We start from the raw sequence: 20031 nt of genomic DNA, 5'->3' as shown, positions 1-20031 counted from the left end.
CACACACACACAAACACACACACACACACACACACACACACACACACACCACCAACCCACACAACACACACACACACACACAACACACACACACTCACACACACACACACACCACACACACACACACACACACACACACACAACCACACACACACACTCACACACACACACCACAACACACACACACACACACACCACACACCACACACACCCTTTCCTTCCTCAGTGCGTTTCTTTTCAGCTTTGATCCTGTCATGTCCGAGAATCCACATTTGTTCCAGTGGAAAATATTTGATGGATAGCACAGAACTCCACAACTGTTTTGAGTGACCGACTACAAACATCGCAGACAGAGAAGAAGTCAATCCAAGGACTGCATTATCAGCTTGAGTGGATAAACAGTGGTTTTAGGCGCTGAACGGTCCTTCCATAAAGACGGGACAGCTGACAGGGAGAGGGAGAGACGAGGATAAAACACAACGAAAGGCTTCCAGCTGGACTCAAACTAGAGATGTTGATACACCAGGACGCCTCCATTCCCAGTTCATTAGCATATATAACATGCATGACACTTTGGTGAAGCTCTTATCCAAAGAAACTTAGATACACTCAAAACCGGTAGACTTGCCATATAGGAGCGATATGTGTTTGCCAAAAGGGAAACTCTGATGCAGAGTTTTTACCCCTAGTAATATAATCAGTAAACCTCCTCAGCATACTCATGACACACTCGAGACATTACATTCTACTTGTTCTCTTCCTGTTTTTACTTATCCAATGGGATCTATTGTTCAGTGTCTACAGTGATCAATTATTAACGCAGACATTTGGTGAGTAATCTCAACGGAAACAAATATCCAAAAAAAGGGTGATACTGTGTGTGGTACCACAGAGCTAGAAACTGCATGGCTGCTAAGTGTTGCTGCTCTGCACACTCTGGATCTTCAAATACATGCTGCTGCTGGTAAAACATTTAAGGCAGCCGCTCTCACTGTCAGCATGGGGTAAGATGTGAGGAAAATGTGGAGGCTCTTCTGAGTAGAACCTGCTATTAAGAGACCTGAGAGACGCGGCATTCTCCGGCTTGATGCTACAATATTATTGGTTTTTCTTTAGAGGTATAGATGGAATGCGTAGACAGAGCACAATGAGGAACACAGAGCCACAGTAATCATAAGGACATTAATGGTATGGATTAAGATGTTCTTATAATCATGATCACAAAACAATGACTCTTTGTATATAAACGTCTTTGTTTCTAATACTTTCATACAAAAATGGCTGTATTCTTTCCACCCAAAAGTCTCCAGTGAGAGACGGAGACACGCTGAATATGTCCAATGAACCTGAACACAGCAGAGGTCTTAAGAGCCCGGACACAACAATCTGACAACAAAGAACTGACAGCAGCCGAAAAATCCCAAAAATGTATTTAAAAAAAATAAATAAAAATAAAATCTCCTTCATCGTCGTCGTTTGCGACCCACCCATCCAATCCCACGCCCACATGGGGCACGCCCCACACTTTGAAAAACGCTGGGTTTTTTAGTTGTCAATTAAACACGGCTGTTAATGCATGTAATAAAACCCAGCAAGAATCAATATGAAGTTATACTACTGACTGTATACGCTAAGCCAATCATGCTTTGCAGATATTGGACATTACGGGTAAGACAAAAAAATAAACACGTGACCCTCTTTTAATGAATTATACTGTTTTGATGTCTTTGTCTTGAGAAGCCCAATAAAAAACCCAGAATAAAAAACGCAGAGGCAGAGCTTTACTTCTTCAGGTCTAAAAATAGACTGCAGACGAAAGGCTTTGGCAGCTTGCTTTAATGTGCGTGCCAAACAGAGAGGCAGCAGCGAACACACCTGTGTACAATGCATCTCCATTTAACATAAACTATTTACTATCCACCTACAAAAAGGTAGAGGAGCAATTTACCAGCCCAGAGTATAAACTATTTTTAATAAAAATTCCAAGAGTGAAAAAAGACAAAAGGGGTACAGGACAGGAACGTGAAGATGAAAACGGACAAGGGGAAATAAAAAGCAACAAATCATCAAAATGAAAAAGGCACACTGCCTGCTAGCTGAAAGATTTTTCACAATAATCATTAAAAAAAGGAAAATCTTACCTTTAAAAGGTCCCCTATTATATCGGTTTTCATCAATATATTATAGGTCTCAGATATATACAAAACATGTCTCTGAAGCAGCGTTTCCAGCCAGGGGGGGCGTCTTTGCGTCATTTGACACCCTTATTCAGCTCGGGACGCCTGTACGCGAGCCGAGGGGCGTCAAAACAAATATTAATAATTCGAGAGAAAGATCGAGATTATTTATCGCTTGAAATTACGAAAAGGAAAATAAGGACACCCTCTGTTGGAGGGCAAAGGAGTCTGGTGGGAATATTTCGGAGTAGGTATTGAAGATCGTTTCTCCGACATCGAAGGATGCCTGCTCCAGACAACAGGGAACGTGGCGCGATTTGGACGCGACGAGCGGCGGGGTTGATGGAGCGGGGGGGGCGTTAGTGGCACGCGCGTGGAGCTGCCGAGCGACGGAGCCTCGCAGTGGCGATACGAGCCGTGGTAAACTTGGTAACATGAAGAGCCGTTTGGGAGGCCGAAACAGCCGGCGCTTTAAAGAGCCGAGCAAATGATCCCGGCTCACTAACGTAAAAAGACAGTATCTATAAGGGACGGCTCAATTAAATTCAAACCATAACCTAACCATGAATATTACAAACAGGATTGGTCACAAGCGCAGCCCTGGCGGAGGCCAACCCTCACCGGGAATGGGTCCGACTTACTGCGAGACTCCGGACACAGCTCTCGCTTTGGGAGTACACGAGATTGGATGGCCCTGAGCAGAAACCCGCGTCACCCCTACTCCTGCAGCACCTCACACCAGTGATCCGCCCCTGGGACGCGGTCCTACGCCTTCTCTAAACTCTACAAACCACACGCCGGAGGTGTGAGTTGAAAGGCCTCCTGAACTTGGCTCCCTCCTCCCTCCAGACCGTTCCCAGTTTACCCCGCACTACACGGTTTGGGGCCTACCAGGTCGCTGTCCAGAGCTTCCCCCGCCACTCGACCCAACTCACCACCAGATGGTGGTCAGTTGAACAACTCCGCCCCTCCTCTTTACCCGCCGCGCCAAAACATACGGCCTTAGGGTCCGATGATACGATAATGGAAATTGATCATGGACCTTATGCCTAGGGTGCTCTGGTAATCATGTAGACTTATGAGCTCCTTATGTTCGAACATGGTGTTTGTATGGCCAATCCATGACTAGCAACAGAAGTCCAGTACAAACCACCACTCCGGTTCAGGATCAGGGGGACCGCTTCCTCACAACACGCCCCTCCAAGTGGTCTCCATCATTGCCACATGGTCGTTGAAGTCTCCCAGCCAAGATTAAAGAGTTTGGTGGCATAAGGCACAGAACAAACAGTCAGAGTTTTTCCCTCCCATAACCCCGCCAGGCGTAGGGAGGCGAACCACTGCTCGTCACTGGGGTAAACTCCAACAAAGAAGCACCCAACCGGGGGCTTGTGGTATCCCCACACCCACCCCGGCGCTCACACTTGGGCAACTCCGAGAAGAATAGAGTCAACCCCTATCCAGAAGTAAGGTTCCAGAGCCGACGCTGGTGCGTAGAGGTGGAGCGCCACCAGATCCAACTGGTAACTCTCCCACCTCACCGCACAAGCTCCGACTCCTTCCCCCCCCAGAGAGGTGACGTTCCCACGTCCCCAAAGCCAGCTTCTGTCGCCCGGAGTCTGGTCCGTCGAGACCCTCTGCTTTCACTCAGCCACCTTTTCTGGCAGCGCACCCGACCCCATCGCTGTCCCGTAGGTGTGGGCCCCACGGACGGAGAAGCGGAGGTGTTGACCAGTGTGACCAGTTTGCACATAGGTAACCTTTAAGTAAATGTATATTAATTCTTTATAACTAGTTAATACTCCTCAAGTCGTATATTTCAAAGGCTCTTGTGTTAGGCGAAACGATGGCGATGCATCCTGAAGATTTAATGAGCGGGGAACATGGTGACTTACAGATTGACTGGTCTAGCCGGTGAGAACCAAAAAGACAGTAATGCCCACCTTATGAATAAAAACATGAAGTGGGAGCAGACTGAGTGATGGGGCGGTCACCCAATGTTCATCCTTCTGGACCAGTGGTGCACAATTTCAAAGGCAAACACAACCATTCAGAGTGCAGACACACACACACACACACACACACACACACAACACACACATCACACACACACAACACACACACACACACACACACACACACACACACACACACACACACACACACCACACGACACACACACACACACACACACACACACACAACACACACACAACACACACACACACCACACACACACACCACACACACACACACAACACACACACACACACACACACACACACACACACAGCACACACACAGCACACACCAACACTGAGTGGAGCACGCTGGCACGCTCACACACACACACACACACACACACACACACACACACACACACACACATCCCTGTCACGTCTCTGCTGTGTCATTTTCTCTCTGACCTGACGTGCAGTGATGACAGTATTTTTTTAACTCCATCATAATGACATAATTCAACACGTCGGACTGAAGTTCTGTGCAGAAGTTCACAATAGAAGCGGGAACTTTCCGACACTGTATGTATGACCTGGTTCTGTTCAGTAACTCCTTTGATCTATTACGGGACAGATCTCTGTTGTTTTCAGTTGTTATGGTTACCATGATTAGACTCCAGAAGTAGCTAAGGCTCCAGATATCAAAGTTTGGGTAAGTGCTATGTTAGCATCAGTCTGTGCACACTGACGGAATAGATTTCAAGCATAGATACAGTAAGAACCTCTTTTGAATAAAACGTATTTCAATTTAATTTAAATATTTTTTGTATTATAATTGTGTTTCCTGTAACACTGAAATTATATAAAATGATGGTAGAGATTTAGTTGATGTTGTGTTAAAATCAACAAGCTACAAAACTTATTTCAAAACAAGACGATAACAAATAAAAGTATGGTTTGTAGAGTGCATAAAAGAAAAACATATTTATAAAGTAGTAAAAAAAAAAGTAAAACACAATTTTAACTGCAAACAGAGTCACAGTGGTACTTATCAACAAATGAACTTCACTTGTCGTCATTGTTGCTTCTACTCTTTCTAATCTCCCTAGTTCCAGTCAGCTTTTAGGACTTTCTATGATGAGAAATGTACAATCAAATGTAACTTATATATAGGGTTGTGAACCGAAACTCGGTTCCAGATGAGAACCGATAAGAAAATGCCGGGTACCGGGTACCCATACAAAATACACAATTTTGGTTCTGCTTAACGGTTCCTAAACGCGGTAGACCCTGTATTCCACGGGTCGCCGCGGCCGTGGAATACAGGGTAAGGGCGGATTGGCCATCTGTGTGTTCTGGAGAATCACAGAACGGCCGGTCGTCAGCAGGCCGTTGACGCTGACGTCCGGCACCGCCCTTCATTTTTTTAAACGGCATCATGTAAGTTGCGTTGACAGGCGACAGAGGTCCACAGTTGCCCCGCAGCGAGGCTCCCCCCGCCCTCCCGTAGACAGTTCACGAACTGTCACTTCATAACACCAAAGATGGATCGCGGTAAACGCTCTAAAGTGAGACTCCACTAACTAACAAAGAAAAAGACAAGGCACAGTGCAATGCAATGCCTGTTAATAGCTTTCCACAGGCATAGCTCAGTTAAAATAAAACACAGCTATTGTGCAGTACATTTGTTTTGCATGAATATTTTTTATTTGTAAAAATGTCAGTTAAAGCTTAAAAGAATAAAGATATTTTTGTCATCTGAACGTTTGAACTCTTGCTTTTACAATTTTGGAATCGAAACGGGGAATCGATAAGAACCGGAATCGATAAGCAGAACCGGAATCGATACATGTCGAACGATACCCATCCCTACTCATATAGCCCAGCATCATGAATTAAAAATATGTCTTTACAATCTGTTATGCAAACAACATTTTCTGGCATTTAACGGGAAAAAACTAAAGAATGCCAACAGAGAGAAACATATCAGTCCTGAGCAGTGGGGGCATTTTACACCGAGACAGGTGAAAACAGAGTTGTAGTTGATTAATTCAACTCCCCTTAATATTGAAATGTATGACAGTATGAGGGAAAAACCAACTGTAGGACCCTTAATCAAACCCTTATTTCTCTCACCAGCTACCTCTGTTGGCCATAAACCCAACAGCACAGCAGTGATTGACTGGAACTCATGCATTCAGCTAACACTGGAGTACTCACTGTGTAGTTTGGGTTTCCAGCCTGCACCCTCAGCTCAGCCAGCACCCAGATGCCGTTGGTGAGCTTCATCGACTGATACAGCATGTCCTGACCCTCCACGGTACGCTTAGCTATGGTGAAGATGTTGCTACCTTGCAGTTTGTTGGAGGCTGCATCTGTTGTAGGAACATAATCATCAAACATTAAGAAAAGTCTAATTGTTAAATGTCTCCCTGCAGTTACACTTTCCATTTTTAGTATTAGATCATTAAACGTTCCAGAGAATGAAGGATTTATTTGTCATCCATTGAAACATCACTCCAGACAAAGACTTAGTTCTGAATGACTTTCTTAGACTAAGTTTCCTCCTCAGCCTCCGTCTTGCCGCTGCTTCCCAGAAGGATGTTAAAGTCTCTCTCTTTGTTCATGAAAAGTAAATGTAATCTGTGAGGGGAAATCTCCATTAAGCCGTCATTAGGAATTCTCCTCCAGTCCAGCTGTTCTCACGCTTTTCTAAAACTGAACTATAGGGGACTGCAGCTGATGAGTTCTCATTAAATGTGTTTTGCTTCATTAGCGTGTATCTGAATTTGCCCCTGCTCCTCACATTCAGCAGCAGGATATGGCTGCACCGTGTAGTGAATTCAGGCGTAACTCTGTTCCCTTTCCTCCCGTCTCACCTGAGTTGAGATGGCAGTCTTTGATCTGAAACTGGGACTCGTTCTCATTAGGAATGTCTTTCCATGTGGCGAGGAACACCTGGCGCTCTGCGGACAAGAGACACAATCACTGTAAGACAGACTGAAACGCACACAGTATCAGAATTTAAAAAACAGTTTGATGCTCCGTATTGTGTCGCTGTCTACTTATACTGTTTAAACCAGATATTTATGCACAGTTGCAGATAAAGATTAGGATACACTTATATTATCGTTTCATTTGTAGGATTACTTTCCAGTGGTGGTGCACAGGATTGTTTCTGAGTTGTGTAATACAAACATTTCCACAAAGTCAAGAGGGTTGTTAAGTCCAAAAGTCAAAATGTATTGAATAACGACAGATGTTATTATTTCCATCATTCATAGCGTGATTTTATCCAACTCAGTATTCCACTTCAATGCATATTTGTTAGCTTTAATCTTTCCAAAACAACATGTTTACTCCTGTAATAATGCTAAAGTCAAGCAGAAATCTAAATTACATTTATGTAACTACACTAATCCGATGAATCTCTTCATCCAAATAGACGATTGTTTTTGTTTGTCTTTAAAGGTGAAGAAGCTTCTAACGTAAATTTGTCAAAGCCCTCCAAAATTGTTTGATTCTACATTAAACAAAAGGGTTCCCAGCTGCGCTTTTGAGGCTCCACCGGGAGAAAGGGCATTGTGTTTCAACAGATTCAATCAAAAAAACATCAAAAAAACATCAAAAAGGAAATGTTGGCACGGGTGAACAGTGTAGGAGCGACGGTGCAGCACACAAGGTGAACGAGTGCAGGCACACACGCACCTACGTCACACACATACGCACACACACACGCACCTACGTCACACACACGCACCTACTGTACGTCACACACTGCTACACATAGTCAGCACAGCCTCAACAATGGCTGATGTGTGTGTTGGTGACGTCAGCTGGTTTGAGTGAAGAGGTTTATCACGGACACACTCACCCATCTTCCCGTCCTCCAGGAACAGCATGCTGATGGGGTACTGGCAGCTGAAGTAGAATACGTCAATGTTGTTCTTCACAGCCACCTGCGAGAGTGATTACATCCGGGGGGGGGGATGACAGGAGGAGAAACAAGAAGCAGAACACGGGTAATTACTTTACAAGTGCCCTTCGAGGATTGGCATTGCTGGGGTCTGCGTGCTGTTTACTGAACAAGAGGGCAACCATCCTCTGGGTGTAACGGCCCGTCCACACACAGGCATGAAAAAAATCTTGAAAAATCTTGATGCTGGGCGTGTCTGAAGCTTGGCGATTTTTTGCGAGCAACGCGACCAACAACCAATCACATGAATCTCCCGCCCCCGACATACAAAGCAATAGCAATGTTAAAACGAAGTAAACTGGATATAAACTCCCCAAACAGGCGAAAACCTACCAGTTTCACCCACTGTCTCTGCCACCTCCCTCCATGCCTGGTTCCTCCGGTTTGTATCCCGGTAAATAGTTCTGGTCGTAAAGAACTGGGTGATTTGCTACCGTAATTTCTCGTTTGGAATATGAGGAAATGAACTGCGGTCTGGCTCTCCCAGCTTGCACGCGGTTTGATTGGCTAGCGCTTGTACTGGCGGGATTTGCATAAACGGGATTTGATTGGCTGATGCCAGCTTCGAAAGCATTGGGAGCATCAAAAGTTGAACATTGCTCAACTTTTGATGCTCACGATGCTTGCAAAGCCATACTCCGCTCCCCACAATGCAGTTCGGCGAAGATTAAAAATCTTCTACGTCACCCCATTCAAGTGAATGCCTGTGTGTGGACGGGGCCGTAAGTGGTGCACTAGTCATAACTTTAGTTTGGTCTTAACCTTCGGTTCTACGTCGGACATAGAGTTACGACCAGTCTTACGGCCAGCTGGTGCACTCCACTCCTGATGTCCCAAACAATAGGACATTGTCTGTTCAAAAGGCTATGATTTACAGCAAAGCAACCTATTATGTAGACTTAGTGGGCCACTAACATGTATCAAAAATTGTACACTCCCCCTCCCTACTCCCAGTTGGGCTTCATCTTGCAGAGGGGGCCCACAGTTGTGTACAGACCCGAGGGGCCTAGTGAAACACCTTTGCGAGGGGCCACAAGTTGGCCAGGGCCAGCCCTGGGTGAAATCAGGACAGCAGGAAAAATACACAGACTTCCACTGCACATTGGCCATTCAAATCTTTATAACGTTGTTGTACTAAAAACTGTTTGGGTTTATTTAAGCTAATGTTATTCCTTGATTCCTGCTGTTCTGAATTTTTAGAGGGGTATGTGTGTGTTTGTGCCAATTTGATTATGTGTGTCTGCCTGTGTGTATCTTTATTGTCCAGTGTAAAATGCCAACATACCCACTTGGGACAGAAAAACTGTCGATGTGGACATTATTCCAAAATGACTGTGTGTGTGTGTGTGTGTGTGTGTGTGTGTGTGTGTGTGTGTGTGTGTGTGTGTGTGTGTGTGTGTGTGTGCGTGCGTGCGTGCGTGCGTGTGTGTGTTGTGTGTGTGTGTGTGTGTGTGTGTGTGTGTGTGTGCGTGCGTGCGTGCGTGCGTGCGTGCGTGCGTGCGTGCGTGCGTGCGTGCGTGCGTGCGTGCGTGTGTGTGTGTGTGTGTGTGCGTGCGTGCGTGTGTGTGTGTGTGTGTGTGTGTGTGTGTGTGTGTGTGTGTGTGTGTGTGTGTGTGTGCGTGCGTGCGTGCGTGCGTGCGTGCGTGCGTGCGTGCGTGCGTGCGTGCGTGCGTGCGTGCGTGCGTGTGTGTGTGTGTGTGTAATGACAGAGCATACTGCACTGTTTAGATCGCTGTGGGACTTTTTAGTGTTTTGGTCAGACAACATCATATATCATGGTGGTTTTTATAACCCAAAGAGCTGTCGGAAAAAGAGCAGATAGGAGAAGGGGCGGGGGGCTGAGAGGAGGGTATGCAGGAAGGAGACAAGAGGAAAGAGGAAGACAACAAAGAGGAGGTCACTTGAAATATCTCAGTTCAATAGATGAAGTGGGGAAAAAAGGCCTTCTGTCTTTAATATTAAGCCTGCAAAGCCTAATTCAGTGAAAACACAAAAAAAAAGAAACACAAAAAGAAATGGTCCTTACCTTCTAGCTTTGTTAGACACAAGCAGATGCAAAAGTTTGTGGAGACAGCTATATTAAAAGACTATCAACCATCATCATAAAAAACTTAAGAAATAATATGGCTAATGTCAAGGCTCAATCATTTAAAAAATATATTCTGTATTATCCTTTCGGAGGATGCATGCAAATCAGTTTAATAAAACCTGCTATCAAGTGGACTTTACATTCTCTTTGCAAAGTCTGTCTGTGCTAAATATATCCACTCAGCAATTTGGAAATACACATATTTTTCTATCATTATTTTAAAAGGGACTCATTGCTTAAATACATCCATATTAGCAATATAATATTCTCAATAATGGCATCAACACGGCACTGCAAAACATGCAAATAAAGTTGACGCAAAAAAAACTAACATAATTGAATATTTATCACATTTTTCAGACATCCCCCTCCTCCTTTCTTTCCTAGGTTTCTGTGCTCTGTGTTCAGGACAGAGGTGATAAGCTGCAGCTTTTAGCCGGCTGACAGAGTAAAGCTTGAATGAAATGGGAATTGAATAATGTTCTCCAGCTCAGTGCCGGGAGTTTATGGCTTCGTACGCTACTTCCTGGGAGTTCCAGCAACTCCCTGTGCAACAAATAAGAGCCAATATGTTCTAAAGAGCTAAACTCAGCCAGTTACCCTCTGGACAAACATACAGCATAGCAGATACAGCATGTGTTTGTGCGTGTGTGTTTGCAGTCGTACATCATTACCTGTGCTGGCAGGTGTAATGCAGAGCAGAGTGTTAGGTTGAAGCATCAGTGGTTCAGGTCCGCACACGGCGCTGAAAGAAGAAAACAGCAACTTGAGTCAGGATCAAGATGGGTCCAGTATGTAGGACATTATTTGTAATAATGGTATAACTTTAACGTTGTGAACTATAGCATATATTGATAAATCTGAGGCATTCAATCTCAGTCCAGTGCGTTTATGAGGTCACGACAATGAGTGAAGATGTTGGAATGATGATTTTCACTAGTGCAGACATTTTTTAACAACACATATTTTTGTTCTCCCTTATGATCTTACATACGCAGTAATACCTCTGTCATTGTACACAATAAGAAGTTTCAAATTGCCATTAAACAAATATAGAAATGCTATTCCTGATGACCACCAACTGTTTTTGCGTAACCATCCATGATCCAAATTATTTGTAAAAAGTAAAAAACTTTGTGAATTAATCTTGAGAGGGTCAGATTGCGGTTATAATAAGCAGAATTGTTGGTTGGGTACTTATCTCTTTATTTACATGTAAAAGTAGGAAGAAATGTGGTATACTAATATGGGGTAGCACATTACAGATTGCAGTGTGTCTGCAAGTTCAGAATGTTTTGCTGCTGGTGTGATCACATTTTTCTCTAAAAATCTCTCCTTACCGATATACAGTAACTTGTGGATTTGTCCTTTTACCCAGGGCCTGCAGTAGCAGGACATGAGCCCTCTGGTTCTGAGGTCCCTTTCAACTAAGGGGAAAGTGGACCACAACCACACTTCTCATTCACAGTTGTGTTGTTAGGACCCGCTGCATGCCGACCTGTGCTGACTGTGCATTGCTAAATCTCTATTCTATTTGACTGTAGCTGATTTAATCTCCATGACTGAGCCCTTATCCACTGGACATACATCTTTTTGTCAAATTATTATTCACACAATCTAGTATTTGTTTGTGTGAAAACCAAATCAATTTCACACTTTTTTTGCTCTTTGCACCACTGCCAAAACGTGTTACAAAGCACAGAGAGAGACACATAATGGAGACACAAAAATGTACAGGACAAGTCTGCCGTACAGAACTAATGATGTAACTCTCTCATTCAGATTTGTGTGTGTTTTAATTGATATATTATGTCCTGGGAGGGAGACCTTAACTGTAACTGATAATATCCATTATTCACTAAAAATAGGAGATATATCTCTTGTAGTTTCTGAAAAAGGCAATAAGACAAGCCAACGACAGAAAGCTCCAGTTTTCATCACACTTAATTACTTCCAATCATTTATACGAGTATTATAAATCTGACATGAAGCCAACAGTGTGAATAGACGCAGGTGGTATAGCTACATGGATGAATTCCATACATACACAATGTTAAGCACTTTTATATGATGGAGGTCATTAACATCCACATGTAGTATTCAACTGCAGGGGTAACTAACACTAGTTTACAAGATTGAAGCTGGTCAGATAACGAACGAGTAAATGAAAACAGAATGAGGCGGAGAAGTGTGTGTGTGTGTGTGGGGGGGGTGTGTGTGTGTGGGTGTGTGTGTGTGTGTGTGTGTGTGTGTGTGTGTGTGTGTGTGTGTGTGTGTGTGTGTGTGTGTGTGTGTGTGTGTGTGTGTGTGTGTGTTTGAGAGTGTGTGGGTCTGTGTGTGTGTGTGTGTGTGTGTGTGTGTGTGGGAGTGTGTGTGTGTGTGTGTGTGTGTGTGTGTGTGTGTGTGTGTGTGTGTGAGAGAGAGAGAGTGTGTGTGTGTGTGTGTGTGTGTGTGTGTGTGAGATTAAAATAGCCCAATTGCTTTTACAATAAATAAACATTGAATGTGTTTAATTGAATAGTAAAGGAGTTTAACGTTAGTGGCAGGTTGTGTGTGAGAGAGAATAAATAAGACAGCCCAATATTTAAAAAGATTGTTATTCTTTTTCCCCGCATATTTAGCATATTTCGCAACTTTCCGCATATTTCGCAACTTCCCGCAATTTCACCGCATAAAATCACATAAAAACCCCGCATATTTAATCGCATAATCAAGGAATTTAGCCCGCATAATCAAGGATTTTTGCCTGCGTTTTTCTGGAGGGTCTAGTTAGAGAAATGCGGATTTTGGGTCCTTAGCTTTAAAAAAAAAAAAAAAGGAGGAGGCGGAGCTAATACCTGATCAGAATTCTACCAGAGATAAAGTTAAATTCTGCTGTGATAAAACGCCATCCTGTTCTAAACCACATCAAAGATTATTTCTGAAACAGTATGGAGCTCAAATGCTTTTTCTCTTGCGGGTTTATCACAAGATGAGTTCTTTTTTTATTTCCTGCTTTTCAAACACATGTGCCCTCCAGTACAGGTTAGCTCTGAGTGTTAGCGACGCTTTATGTATAAAAAGACATCACAAAGTGCATTTTGCATGATAGGTCCCCTTTAACTTAGGCCTACAAAAAAGTGGCCCTTCAGTTCCAAGGATATGTCTTGTAATAAATGACATAATGACATGAGCAATCTTTACCTGAGCTCATTTAAAGATTCCGTCAAACGTGTCCTTCAGCCCACTTGGTCAAACAAAGAGGAAGATACATTATAGCCAAGTGGTTATTGAGTTTATGTCAGTCGTTTTGGATTAAAGCGAAATGGTATGCAACGCAATACATTTTATTACTCATCTTGTGTCAATGGGCAAAATGAAATGACTGATTTTAATCAACCTGTGATGTTGTGAATGCATCCTTAGAACACAGGTGTATTCTAAGGATGCTGTCACCTCCTGCCATGCTGTGGCCTCCCACTGTCTCCTGCCACCGGGCTCTAACCTTTGTGTCCACCAACACATCAACAGAGTACCTGTCAACAAGAGCAACACAGTTCCATCCATTTCCCAAAGCCAATTTGAAATGTTTAAAAAGCAATATCGGGCCACATATAATTAAACCCCGGTGTGAGCTATTGCATGCTGTAGACTAGTGCTGCACAATATATCGAAAATCTACCGTTATTGGGCTCTCTCAAAAGTTGGGCCATTTTGTCTTCATGCGCCAATGAGCAGCTCTCATCGTAAATAACGAGGCCACGCCTCCGACGCTGTATCCAGTTCTTATTATACATCCATGGTTCCCTCGTCTCAGAGCCAATAGGATTTCTCCAGCTGGTAATAAGGTCTGTGGTCGACACAAATTGAAGAGGCGGATCACGTTTTGTTCTACGACATTAAATCTATAAGCAGTGACCCCACTGGTGATTTCTCAAGAGTTGATGTGTCTGAAGAACGATGGTAGTTACCAAGTGGCTGAATAGGACTACAGAAGTTGTGGAGGATGTTGTACGTCATTACGCCAAACACGTAAACACTCCTCTAAGTTTGTTTTCCCTGTTCTGCGTGAAAGCAAGTACCTGCCTCCTGAAAACTGTTCAAACAAAAGCTTCAACTTGTACCATTTAGAATATGTATGTTTGAATATGGATCTTAAAGGGGACCTATCATGCAAAATCCACCTATCAGGGGAATGAGAGGTTGCCGTGACATGGTAACAGCATTGTAACATGACGCTTGTAACTCGGCCCCCTCCTTTGCAGGGGGGCGTTTTCAGCTGCAGCACATGCAAAGACAGGGCGGAGGAGAGCAAAATAGAGCGAAATGAGGCATGGCTAAATTGCATGATCTGTTTGGTATTTTGAAAAAGAAAACATATAAATATACCTTGTATAGGTATGACCGTATGACCCTACAATATATTATTCAAATATAGCATGATAGGTCTCCTTTAAGTTGGCGTGACGTTGAAGTCGTGCGACCCTGCAGTACTCGGCTGTAGTTCCTTTATAGCATAACGTTAGCATTTTGCTTCTGGCGATTAGATTTATGATTTCAAAATTATAAAAGTAGGGCAGACATGTGAATATTATCCGGCTGAACAAAACGTGCATTTATCTAATAGGTTCGTTTTCCACAGACCTTATTTCCAGCTATTTTGCAAAATCCTATGGAGAAATCCCATTGCTTTTTTGTGAAGGGAACCCATGCGCAGCTTACTTCCGCGTAAATACGTCATCCCTGCACCACTCTATGGCCAAGGTGGTAAAGCCCATGTTAGCGGAACATGTGATGGCTGAAGGGAGAGAGACGAGTGAGGAAAATATTGGGGTAGAACATGCAGGAGAAGAACTGTTATTTAAAAAAGACAGCACATATATACTTTGGAAGTATGTTTCTTTGAAGATGAAGTGTTATAAATGGGTTTTAAGCAAGTCATGACGAACACATGCAGCAACCGCCAGAGGAAACGGGAGGCATCCTCTGGGCCGCAGCTCCTGTTTACATTCATTTTATCTGCTAAAACCACAGCTGCTGCTGCTACAGTATTTAACCACCATGTTGCTACAGTATAACCACTCCAAACTCTACACACAACACTTGGTTATTAATTCATATTCAAATTTCTGATGAAGGAGAGTCCGCTCCGGTCACCGGTCTGATTTTGAGAAGTTTAAATATTTTTTTGTCCGGGCAAGTAGTGCCGAACGATCGGCGTATATACATTCACAACTAGGGATGGGTACCGAGAACCGGTACTAAGTCAATACCGGTACCTGATCGGACGGTGTCGGTATACCGTTACCGTTAAGCCGCTGGACAAACGGTGCTGCTATCGGTATATGTGTTACGTCTACTTCCTTATCCGGTTTGAGACCCCTCTGATTGGCCACTTTAAATGCCACTCGTCATCTTTCTCAACAGCGCTCTTATTATTGTTGTGAGACTCCCGCAGGCATGGCGGACAGAGCGAAGCACTCTGTGCACTTTAAAATAAATGTAGTGGCGATAGTGCAAGGTGCAATCTATGTACTCAATTAGTTGCTTGCAAAGGGGGTAACACAAGCAACTTAATGAAGCATTTGCAAACGAGACACTCATTGAATCTAAAACGGTGCTAGCAATACTGCTAGTGCTAATAGTGCTAGTGGGCTTCAGTCGGATTATGGCTAGAAAGGATCCGTCTAGTGTAAATATGACGTCACGTTCTCGTTGTAACTCTCGTTGTAATCGGAGCGGCTCGGAAACACATCTACAGCAGTAACATGATGCAACATACACATTAATGTAGCAGCAATATTAATAGAGAAACATCAGACATAATAGTAAAACACTGCAAGGGAACATTTTATTGCACCAGGAGCTATCTTGGGACTTTTACTGCGACAATGTTGACTTGCCTGTGAATAAAAAATAAACCATAGTGTTGGTGATCTACAGTGTTGTCATTCTTCTTTGAACACCAGCAAGACCGCTAACACCCTATTTCAACAATCACACTCCCTGTAATTGACATAATTAATAGATAGTTTAGCTTCTCATCATCATTTGCTGTGGCCCACTGATGTTAAAGAGCAACTTCCAGGTCAAAGACACCTGTGAATAAATGTGTAGGAAAATGATGAATACACTAGATTTTCAAAAAAATATACAGAAATATACACTACAGTGACATCTGGCGTCGTTTTTGTAAGAAATGTTCACTTCCGCATAGAAAAGCCTCGGCACGTGACCTCCCGCGTGTGACGTAACACGGGGGACACAAGGGGGAGAGCGGCCGGTGTAACGTATTAATAAACATGGATCCCAATGCTAGTTTCGACACAGAAGACACAGAAGAAGTTGAACATGAATATTCAAATGCATATGACGGACCACAACCTTATAATTATGCAACATCTAAAATAGCAGTATGGCGCATGGGCATGGTCGGCGATGACCAGATAGCCATAGCCATATAATATATATGAAAAGTTATTAAACGCGACGGAGTATTTAATTTCCTGGACTTATGTTACTACACTTCTGATTTGCATTAACACAACAATAAAAGCAAACGTCTGTTGATTGTCATAATGAAACGTATGATAATCGAAAAAGTCTTCGTCTGGTTTATTCTTTTTGTATTGAATTGTCCCCGGACCGAGCGGAACAACAAAAGGAGTCTGTCCTCCCCACCTTTTCTCCGGTAAAAAAAAAAACGTCATAAACGATTTAGTAAATGGTAGAACGTAGGTCTGTAAAAGATTTGACTGTTGGACGGAGCTGTTCTACTAGGACTTGTAACGAGGAATGTCACTGGGTAACGTTTTGACTACTATACTTCTTTAACCAGTTTTCGATTACTACCGTTTTTGCGTTGGGTTTCCGCTCCAATGCAGTATAATAAGACGCAACAGAAAATTTAGTAGTGTTTTATTTACTCACACGGACCAATACGACTGACTTTGTGCAGTTTTACGACAGACTCGCCAAATTTGTATCTTGGTTGCAGAAACTCGGAAATTTATTATACAGTTACGGAATCATAGCTGGTTGTGTAACGACTTGAGTATGTAACTTTGCAACTGGAAGATATGGTAAAATTTACGTCAAAAGGTATAAGTGTATACTGTGAGACGGTTCAAACATTGACCAAATATTTCGTAGGTTACTTTCCCAGTTTAGATAATAATCCACATCCTCGAGTGTAAGTTATGTGACAGTCACAATATTGATTTTTTTTTCTGTTTCAGGCGCTTAGACGGACGGTTCCTGACAGTGAGTTCATTTGTTTTGTATAAATGGACACGCGCGTCGCATTGGACGGACGGCCGGAAGCCGATCGCTAGTATAAATGTGTGCCGGCGCTGACTTCCCAAGTACCGATCTCTTCCTAGGCAGACAGAACACATTTTGAGAGACGCGTCTCAAACAGACTTACAGTGCACCGACTTACGAAATGCAAAACCGTCGGGTCGGAAAGTCAATGCTAGACACATTTCCGGACACTTCGACGTAAAAAAAAACGGCCGGTACTTTACCGGGTCAAAGTAAGAATTGTATAGTAAAACACGGAACGAAGTACCGATTTTATTAAGAAGTATTGCAATATACTTACTACGTTAATAACCTAAAACGGCAGACGTCGATCTGCCTTCAACGTCTGCTAATCCACCGGACACTACAGTTGTTCTACAGGGTCACACTAACATTGTACCACTCTGAGAACCCTTTCACTAGATCACACTCTCTTTACTAACTAACCTGTCGAAAAAAAGCCCTGTCCTATCTACTCCTTCACATAGCTAGAACAACACGTGAAACTCCCCGGTTGTAATTCTCTAAATACCTATGTCGAGAGTTGTGAGTATACTTTGTATATAACAGTTGAATTAGTTTTTGTAACCCTTCCTAAAGAGATGATATAAAATACTGTTGATTATAAATGTAATCTACGCTTTATACAACCATGTATCTATGGTGGGGTGACTCGTCATGAAATCAGCGATGGTCAAATGGAGGGACTCGGCGGACTGCAATAGAGAGAGTCAGGGATGTCAACCCTCCTCCTGAGCAGGGAAGAGGGAACTACAACCTTTGCGGATTAGAGCCAATCGAGGCTCGTATCGGGTCTACCGATTAGCTGTTGGGACATTGAGAGAGTCAGAGAGAAAGAGAGAGAGAGCTTAGCCTGGTCACCGGAAATAAATAGTCTACTAGTGTAACTTGCTTAGAATGCTTGTTACCTGTGGTCGTCGCGGTGAAGTAGAAAACCCTTGTCTTTCGTAGACGGTGAAGCCGTCTGAAACTGTAAGCAATGTCGTTGCCGTTACGTAGCAAAGTGACACAAAAAGGGAGGGAGAAAGAAGTGACGCGAGCGGAGGTAACAGTCCAAAAAAGAGCAAAACCCTAGTGAAGGTCAGCTGAGGCTGTGTGAAAAGGTCCCTTTTATGATCCGAGTTTTTTGCAACTCTTTAAGCTGAAACCTTTTCCTCTTTTTTACTATGCGCACCACTTACCATATTGTCACGCGCGCAGGTAGAAAGCACTGCAAGTGCGTCATCTAGCGTTCCGGGTGCCCCGGGTGCTTCCCTTCCAGCCCACCGTCTAAGGGCCGCTTAAAGTTTGAGCCAGTTAAAGCAACGAATAAGGTTTGTGAAAATATACCCCAAGGTTACCTGTAAAAAACAGTAATGATATGTATAATTCGTATTGTCTAGTAACGTGTCCACGTGGTGAAGTGTCCCAGAAATTCTCGTAGAACGTCCAAAAATAAAAAAGATGTAAATTATGAATTTGAACGAACTTTTTAAGTTAACTTTTCCACTACGTCCTAAACTATACAAAATGCGCTTCCTTGGTATTCCCGTTCCTAAAGTCTCCGGTTTCCTCGTTAAACTCGAAGACGAGAATTTTGCGGAAAAAAATTTCCAAGTGATGCGGTTGCGCAGTATAATGTAGTGTTTCCCTGGTGTAGAGGCGAGAGACTGCGCCCATATCATCTCAACGCAACTCATCTCGCCAACACAAACTTCCTACGACCATAAAAAGCCATCAAAATGTAACATAAAGTGGTAAACATTAGTACCACGTCATAACACAAACACGTCGCAACGTGTGGTTAAGGTCGACAGTCCTGTAGCTCAGGTGCATTTTTCCCTGGCCTCGATCGCAAGCAAGGACCCACGCAACACGTAGGTGGAGGGACGTCGTGTATGAGAGGGTGTCGAAATAGTCCTTTTGGCATAAGGAGATAGAGGGGGGGGAAGCGACGAGAAGAGAGAGAGGGGGGGGGGGAGCGACGAACAAACAAACAAAGGGGGACAAGACACAACAAACACAACACGCACCACCGACAGTGGAGGACAGAGGGCCGAGTTGGAGGGTGAAGTGGACGACGTTAGTCGACACGTGGGCAGGGGTTGATGTGTGGACGAAAGGTAGTTTCGGTAAATGTTGCCGATAGTTGCCTCCGAGGTGGTTGGGAAAGAGGCGGTCTAGCAGTTCCTAGTCGGCATAGAGCACAGAGAGAAGCCATGTGGTCGTGGCATCACACCTCACCGTAATCCATTGCGCGCCTATGCCCGACTAGAACGCGTAAATCAAAAGACAATACCTAGTCATAGTTGCAGGACGGTCATTGCAACAGATAATAGTGATACGATGAAATCAATATCGGACTACATACTACTACGATTGAAGTGGTTACAACACTAACACTGCAAATCGATTGAAGACAACGATTGCGGCCCGAGTGAGTGGTTCTATCGACGGGTCCAAGAGGTGACCAAGAGGAGTAGTGGTGTCGAGTTAAAGAAGAGGCTACCGGCAATAAAGAAGATTAGGACCGACGAGGACCAGAGAACCTGC

The 20031-nt window shown here is 43.6% G+C and overlaps 1 protein-coding gene across 1 annotated transcript in view; it reads right to left on the bottom strand.

The window, feature by feature from the left end:
• Positions 1 to 20031, bottom strand: part of LOC104966019 (AP-1 complex subunit beta-1-like) — a 373094-nt gene that overhangs the window by 330170 nt on the left and 22893 nt on the right. Inside the window, exons 6-8 of the mRNA XM_010795119.1 lie at positions 8007 to 8091; positions 7012 to 7098; positions 6353 to 6507 (exon numbers count right to left, since the gene is read on the bottom strand). Coding sequence (XP_010793421.1) covers positions 6353 to 6507; positions 7012 to 7098; positions 8007 to 8091 — 327 coding nt within the window. The remainder of the gene's footprint in view (positions 1 to 6352; positions 6508 to 7011; positions 7099 to 8006; positions 8092 to 20031) is intronic.

Source organism: Notothenia coriiceps, unplaced genomic scaffold (genome assembly GCF_000735185.1).
Source record: "Notothenia coriiceps isolate Sejong01 unplaced genomic scaffold, NC01 NC01_scaffold00037246, whole genome shotgun sequence".
NCBI classification, from domain to species: domain Eukaryota; kingdom Metazoa; phylum Chordata; class Actinopteri; order Perciformes; family Nototheniidae; genus Notothenia; species Notothenia coriiceps.
Note: the sequence above shows the minus strand (reverse complement) of the source record. Positions and strands in the feature narration are given on the sequence as shown.